This window comes from Acanthamoeba castellanii (genome assembly GCF_000313135.1).
Source record: "Acanthamoeba castellanii str. Neff unplaced genomic scaffold scf7180000083668, whole genome shotgun sequence".
NCBI lineage: Eukaryota > Discosea > Longamoebia > Acanthamoebidae > Acanthamoeba > Acanthamoeba castellanii.
In genome coordinates, this window is record NW_004457374.1 from 1 (window position 1) to 6,837 (window position 6,837).

At 59.2% G+C, this 6,837-nt stretch overlaps 4 protein-coding genes across 4 annotated transcripts in view; 2 read left to right on the top strand and 2 right to left on the bottom strand.

Moving 5' to 3' along the window:
- Positions 1-7: 7 nt before the first annotated feature.
- ACA1_306670 (uncharacterized protein) lies at positions 8-2,798 on the bottom strand (the record flags this gene model as incomplete). The annotated part of the gene is made up of 12 exons (XM_004336846.1): positions 8-157; positions 240-295; positions 413-556; positions 626-842; positions 1,004-1,096; positions 1,218-1,316; positions 1,389-1,480; positions 1,561-1,648; positions 1,714-1,788; positions 1,900-2,100; positions 2,226-2,294; positions 2,712-2,798. Coding segments are annotated over 12 exons (1,371 nt in total), but the record flags the coding sequence as incomplete, so codon positions are not given.
- A 138-nt stretch (positions 2,799-2,936) lies between these two features.
- Positions 2,937-4,761, top strand: ACA1_306680 (centromere protein; the record flags this gene model as incomplete). The annotated part of the gene is made up of 10 exons (XM_004336847.1): positions 2,937-3,024; positions 3,118-3,297; positions 3,377-3,424; positions 3,564-3,647; positions 3,728-3,810; positions 3,899-4,001; positions 4,107-4,215; positions 4,345-4,388; positions 4,475-4,614; positions 4,702-4,761. 10 exons carry the CDS (start codon positions 2,937-2,939, stop codon positions 4,759-4,761), a joined length of 939 nt encoding a protein of 312 aa, XP_004336895.1.
- Positions 4,762-4,951: 190 nt separating this feature from the next.
- Positions 4,952-6,277, bottom strand: ACA1_306690 (Gammasecretase subunit APH-1B, putative; the record flags this gene model as incomplete). Its single annotated transcript, XM_004336848.1, has 6 exons — positions 4,952-5,095; positions 5,182-5,321; positions 5,430-5,555; positions 5,648-5,730; positions 5,854-5,997; positions 6,165-6,277. 6 exons carry the CDS (start codon positions 6,275-6,277, stop codon positions 4,952-4,954), a joined length of 750 nt encoding a protein of 249 aa, XP_004336896.1.
- A 126-nt stretch (positions 6,278-6,403) lies between these two features.
- The window catches only part of ACA1_306700 (F-box domain containing protein), a gene marked incomplete at both ends in the record, with an annotated part of 2,205 nt that continues 1,771 nt past the window's right edge, over positions 6,404-6,837 (top strand). The window contains 2 exons of the mRNA XM_004336849.1: positions 6,404-6,542; positions 6,704-6,831. Coding sequence (XP_004336897.1) covers positions 6,404-6,542; positions 6,704-6,831 — 267 coding nt within the window. The remainder of the gene's footprint in view (positions 6,543-6,703; positions 6,832-6,837) is intronic.

Genomic DNA, 6,837 nt, shown 5'->3' on the forward strand with positions numbered 1-6,837 from the left:
CGCGCTCAAGCCGGCTCTCGCGCTCGGCCTGCTCCGCGCGGACGTGCTCCCGCTCCTCCTCCCACTTGCGCTTGTCGCCCTGGATCTTCTCCTCCATCCGCTTCATCTCCTGCGTCACCCCCTCCTTCTGCAATCGCTCCTCCCGCAGCCTTTGTTTCTGTGCGTGTCGTTGTTCGTGTCGTGTCGTGTCGTGTGTGCGGTGAGCCAAACTCGCGGAAAGCGGTGTGATGGTGGAGTACCTTCTCTCTGGACTTCTCCTTCTTCTTGCGCAGCTCCTCCGCCGCACGCGCCCGTTCTAATTCCGCACACACCGCACACCGCACACGCGCGATACACGACACACGCACGACCGCACACGCGCGCGTGTCAGCCAATTAAGCATGGGGTGAGGGGAGGAGAGCGAGAGAGGGACCTTTCTGAAGGAGGCCCTCGTACTGGAGGACGAGGCCCTGCTTCTCGGCCTCGGCCTTCTTCCGGATCTGCTCGGTCTCGAACTCCAGATCCGACTTGACCCGCGCCAGCTCGCGCCCGTGGTTCGCCTTCTCGTTCTCCAGCTCTGCGCGCGCGTGCGTTCAGCGTGTGCGGTGCGCGTGTGCGGTTACGCGCGTGTGCGGTGTGTGCGTACTGATGGAGTAGGCGAGGGTGGTGGAGAGGCTGCCCTCCTCGCGCGCCAGGCGGACCTTCTCGTCGAGGTCGTGGGCGAGCCGCGCCAGAGCCTCGCGGTGCTCGCGCTCCCGGTCCGCCATCTCCTCCCGCAGGCGCGCGTTGGCCGCCACCAGCGCGTCCTTCTCCTCCTTGACCTTCTCGAACACCACCAGGAACTGCATCGACTTGGTCTTCAGCTGATTCGACAGACCACTGCGACGCACACACGCGACCAGCGACGCACCACACCGCACCGCACATGACGTCAGCAAGAGAAGGGGTTGGGTGGCTGATGACGTCAGCAAGAGAGGGTTAAGGTGGCGGTGGGGTGCCTGGCTTTCTCTTCGAGGGCGGCGACGAGGGTCTTCTGGTGGGCCACCTCCTGCTTGGCAGCGAGTACCTCCTGCTCCAGCGCATCGACCTGCTTGGCCTTGTCCGCCACCTCCTTGTCCTGTATCGCACCAACACGCGCGTGTGCGGTCGAGTGCGTGTGTCGTGTCGTGTCGTTGGTCGTGTCGTGTCGTGTCGTGTTAGGCGCGTCAGAGGCGTGAGTGCGGTAAGTGGGTGAGTACCTTGAGGTAGATCTGCTGCTTGAACTGGGAGTAGATGGCCGCGCTCGAATCCCTGCTCCTGGGCGCGATACTGGTTCGCTTGGCCATCCACTTTGTTTCCTGCTGCGCGCGTGTACCACGTCGGTCATCTGCGCGCGTGCGTGTGCGGTGGCGTGTGCGCGTGCGACTCACCTGGCCGTTGGGAGAGCTCTGTGCCGCGCTATTGATGGCCGCGCCTACGCCCTTGGGCAGGACCAGCGTCTCGCGCCTCTTCTTCTCACCGGCTGCCGACCGCCACCGCCCAGGTGCAACGATCAGTCGGTACGGAGCCGCTGCTAAGCAGGTTGGAGAGCGTGTGTGGTACCGAGAATGAGTGCGGCCTCCTGCTTGGTGAGCGGCGGCTTGCCCATGGCGATGAGCGCCTCGTTGACCTGGCGCAGTTGCTCCACGCTCTGCGCCGTTCAAGAGAAGAGCTGAGCCCTGTGTTGCGATTCTTATTAATTAGGATTGGGCGTACGCTGGATGCCTCCTCCTCGCTGAACTGATCGAGCGCACGATTCACCGTACGCCGCTCGCCAATAATCGACCGTCGCTTGTCATTGCTCGTCAACTTCGGCGGCTGTGTGCGTGTGCGGTGGTGCGTGTGCGTGTGCGGTGAGCGAATCGAACACAGAGTGTCGCACACGCGGCACGAGGAGCGCACCTCCGACGATGTGGACGGCTCGGATTCGGAGGAGCCGGGGGGCAGGAGGGTGAAGCCGAGCTCCACGCGGCCGGCGCCGGGGATGGCGAAGGTCTTGACCGTCTCGACGCCCATCGGCGGGTCCACCTCGGGAAAGACGTCCAGCGTGAGGTTGACCGTCTTCTTGCCCGCGAGCTTGTCTCCGTCCGCCGGATTGTGTTCCTGCGTGTCGTGTCGTGTCGTGTCGTGTCGTGTCGTGTCGTGTCGTGTCGTGTCGTGTCGTGTCGTGTCGTGCGATGAATGAATGCACCGTGGCTGCAAAATGGGTGGCTGTGTGGGTGGGTTACCCAGAGCTCGAGTTCCATGTGCCGGAGCACGTCGATGCTGAAGCTTTCGTTCCACACGGGCTCGCCCGACTTTTTGCATCAACACCACACGACACGCATGACACACGGAACCGCACGACACGACACACAGCAATCAGGTGGGGGAACTGAAACAAACTCAGGCCGAGCCAAAAAGAACGAAGGTGGCGGCAACCCCAAAGAGGAAGCGGAGGTAGAACACAAAAGAACGAAGCGAAGGTGGGCGGAGCGGGGGGAGGGGGGAAGTAGTACGAAATGAGCGGTGGCCGTGGTGAGCCATCGCGACAAAGAGCGAAGGCGGAGGAACCACCCGGGACCCGACGGGAGACCCACAGCGCCGATACACCGCACCCGCACCGACCGAACCGACTTCAAGGCCGGCGGAGGAACAAAAGATAGGGCAGAAAGAGAGGGGGGGGGTTGAGTGAGTGTTTTACCTCCGGCGGGGGGGGGGCGAGGGAACGGTACGGCAGAGGCGGAGAGCTTCTTGTGGGTCGTCGGACTCGCGGGAGATGATCCGTCGCCGGCGCTTTGCCACGACGTCGGTTGCTGCATTCCCCTTTGGACGAAGAAGGCTTCGGGCTGGACGTCTATTCTTGTCGATCGATTCGAGTTTATTAAGTATTTTTTTTTCATTTTTTTATTGACCGTTTATTTCTTTTATCGGTTTGGCGCCATTTTGTCAATCGATCGATGAAGAGGAAACATCGAAGGGACATTCAAGACGATCGCGAAGATGCCTTGGTGCCACACTCGGCCCAGGAATTGCAAACGGCAAAGGGTACTATCTTGTGGCCCGATGGAACCACAAAAAACGAAAATCGATAATCGCAATCGCCCAATTTAACTCGGGGGGGGGGCTGCGCGTGAGCAGACGTGGCCGGGAAGACCTGGTTGACATATCGGGCATCGCCGCTACACGCCTTCAAGGAGGAGCGCCTGGCGGACTACGCCGCGAGCCTGCGCCGACACATGACTGCCGACTGCCAGGAGGCGGTGGGCCAGCGCTGGCGCTTCCTCGCCGCCGCCTACCGCCTGCCCGGCCTCGCCGAACGTACGCACCACCTCTCTCTCTCTCTTGGTGGCTGAGGGCCTTTGTTCGCTTGCTGACGTGGCGTGACGTGCGGCTGCAGAGCACGGACGGGTCTTTGCCTTCGTGGTCGGGCTCAAGTCTGTCGCGGGTACCACCACGCCGCCCAGCACTTCGCACAGAAGAGCGCCTGTTCACCGATCATTGCCGTGTCGTGTGTGCCGTATGCTGTGTGTGTCGTGTGCCGTGTGCTGTGTGCCGTGTGCGCCGTGTGGCCAATGTTGTGACAGGCAAGCGCGCGGAGAGTCCGCTTTTCCAAGCGATTCTCTCTATTGCCCGACCGGGCACGGCCCCGGAGGGAGCGCAGGGCCGAGGTAAGTCGTGGCTGTGTAGTAGTCTTTTCCATTCTCTGTTTTACGAATAATATATATACTTTTGGGCCGACGCGTGCCAGGCGAGCACCCGGCCTATCCGGTGTTCCTGCTGCGAGGCAACAAGACCACCACAGACTCGTTCAGCGCTTGGCTCTACGGACAGGTACGATCACCGTGCGATTCACACCACACACAACACACAACACACACGGCTCACCTCTGGTCTCTCCCTGTGTTCGCAAACCCAACAGTTCGACTCGCGGGTGAGCCAGCTCTCCTTCTCGCCCTACACTCTAGCGCGCATGGCCGCGCTATGGGGATCGAGCGATGCTCCGCCTAAACGCTCGGCCTCTGGTAATCCAAAGTTGTCCACACCGTTGTGTGTGTGTGTGTGTGTGGTGTCGTGTGTGTCGTGTGTGTGTTGTGCCTCACGTTGTTGCCCCCCCAAAGGTCTAGCAGGGGCGGCCGAGGTGCTGGAGCTCGTCTACAAGGCACCCGAGTACATCCCCGAGCTCAACACCATCAGACTCACCATCCCACAGGAGGACATGCGCCGCTTGGCCGCCGAGTACGACCTCGCCTCGACGAATCCAACACCACACATGCGTGAAATAGTTGTGGCCGACTGACTGACCGACCTGCGTTGTGTGTCGCGTGTCGCGCGTGTTGCGTGTCGTCGTATATTTCGTGTGTGCAGGATGACTGAACAAAACCACAATCTGTACAAAGAAGAAGACGACAGTGTGTTTTCCTTTGTCCACGCTGCTCTCGTTCAGGCACCCACTTGTTGCTGATCGCCTTCTGTATATATTCACTCTTGCGTGTAGAGCTGGCGGAGGTGCGGCCAGGGCTGCTGCGAGCGCTGGAGGAACACTTTTTCTACCACTTCCGCATATCACTCTCGGCCTTCCTTCTCTATCGGATCTCCACGCCTGTCGCCCACGTGAACAGCAGCGGCAAGCTCAAGGTGCGCCTTCCTCACCTCCCGCAGCAACCCGCGCACGACACACACGACGCGCAGAGACTGACGTGTGGTTTGTGTGGTGTGATGCAGTTGACGGAGGCCAACATATCGCTCGTGTTTCAGCAGCTGGCCATCTACGCCCAGCTCTGAGCAAAGACTGGCTGACTCTTCGATTTGTAAATATACAACACATTCACAACACGACACGACACACACGACACAACACAAAGGTTCGATTGTCGCTACTTACAACATGTTATCTCTTCGCCCAACGAGCTAGTAGTGGTGAATGATAATAATAACAAAGGAGGGGAAGAGGTTGGATGCTGACGTGTACTACTTACTGGGCGAGAGGCGAGTACTTCCGCAGCAGGTGCGGCGAGGTGAAGGCCACGCGCGCCGTGAAGAGGGCGAGCACGGCCAGGGCCAGGTAGACCAGCACGGCCGACGCCACGCAGCTGCCGCCCTCCTGGTTCAGCAGCGTCTGCAGCACCCGCCCAAAACAATGCCAAGAATGTGAGACACTGACGGGGCAACGCCGCCTGACGGCGACGAGTGCGTGGTGAGTACCAGGAGGGAGATGACGAAGTGGCCGCCGGCCATCACGCCCGTCTTGATGAGGAACGGCCGCCACTCGGTCACCTTGTAGGCGTCGAACGAGAGCACCGACAGCAGCACGTGCATCGTGATGAACGCCAGAGCAAACACCGCTGGAAACACCGCACATGACACGCACGACACGACACGACACGACACGACACGACACGACACGCGATGTAAGTAATGGTCATGGGGCAAGGCGACGGGGGAGGAAGTACCGGAGAGAAGGAAAAGCGAGACGGAGGGGCAGGCCGGGGCGTAGAGGGAGCCCGGTCCGTTGGCGCTGGCGAGCACGCTGCCGTACATGACCACGCCGTGGGTGAAGCCAAAGCCCAGTCCGATCGCTGACATTCGGCGATCGTCAGCACACACACGCACAGACCGCACACGCTCGCGCAGACCGCACACGCACGCACATGTGAGTGAGAGGCGATACCGAGGGAAGCTGAGAAGTAGTCGAGCGCGTGGGGCACGGCAACGTTCGGCGACGAACCGCCTGTGAAGGCCTTCTGCGCCTTACTGCACCAGAGGCCAACGAGAAGAGAAGTTGAGCGTCGCATCAACCAAGGTATGGCCATGCACACCACCGCACACAACGAGACGCAGCATGACACACGACACGCGGCGAGAAGGTGCTGGTACGCGTAGAGCTTGTAGAAGGCCCAGCGCATGGCCTCCTGGAGGAGGACGGCGAAGGGCACGATGAACCAGTAGTGGGTCCGCAGCGGCACCAAGACGTACCACAGGATCGAGGTCAACAGTATCGACAGCAGCCAGAAGAACGAACTGCATGTTCCATTTATAAATTAATAAACAATTTCATTATCATCATAATTATTTGTAATCATATTTTTATATTTCACATGCAAGCAAGTGCATCAAAAATAATAATTAATGAATAATTAAATATAAATAAATAAATAAATCGGATTGTTTGAGGGGGCGAGGGCAACCTGCCGACCATGAGCACGACAAGCTGCGCGCTCGGGGCGATGAACATCCAGAACAGGGCGAGGGCTGGACCGAAAGCGATCAGGGCGCACCCCGACAGCATGAGGTACGTCATCTTCGGCCTCCTTTTCCTTTGTTGCCGATTGGCTTTTATCTTTTTGGCTTGTATTTTTATTGTTTACTTTTCTTTTATATTTTTCAGTTCAATTTTCATTTGGAGCGCAAGCACAAGTTCACAAAGATGGCCGCGTGGGTGGATCACCAGCTGCCCGACGAGGTTTCTCTTCGCATCTTCAACTACCTGGATGCTCGCGAGCTGAATGAGGCCTCCCTCGTCTCCCGCGCCTGGTTGCGTCTCACCCACGACCAAGCCGTCGTACGTTGATGTTAATTGAATTATTATTAATGATTTGCTGCCATTATTACTACATTATTCTAATCCAAAATTTATGGTTTATTGGTTTATTGGTTTATTGATTTATTATTTATTATTTATTATTTTGGTAGTGGCGTGGGGTGGCGGTGCACAGGTGGGGCGCAGGGGTGGAGCACCTGGGGGTGACCGAGTGGCGGGCCTACTGCCGCGACCGCGCCGCGTTCGAACGCGTGCGCGAGACCGCCGTGTCGCGCGCCGATCCCGGCACGGCCTTCATCTTCGCTCCGGCCAGCGTCGCC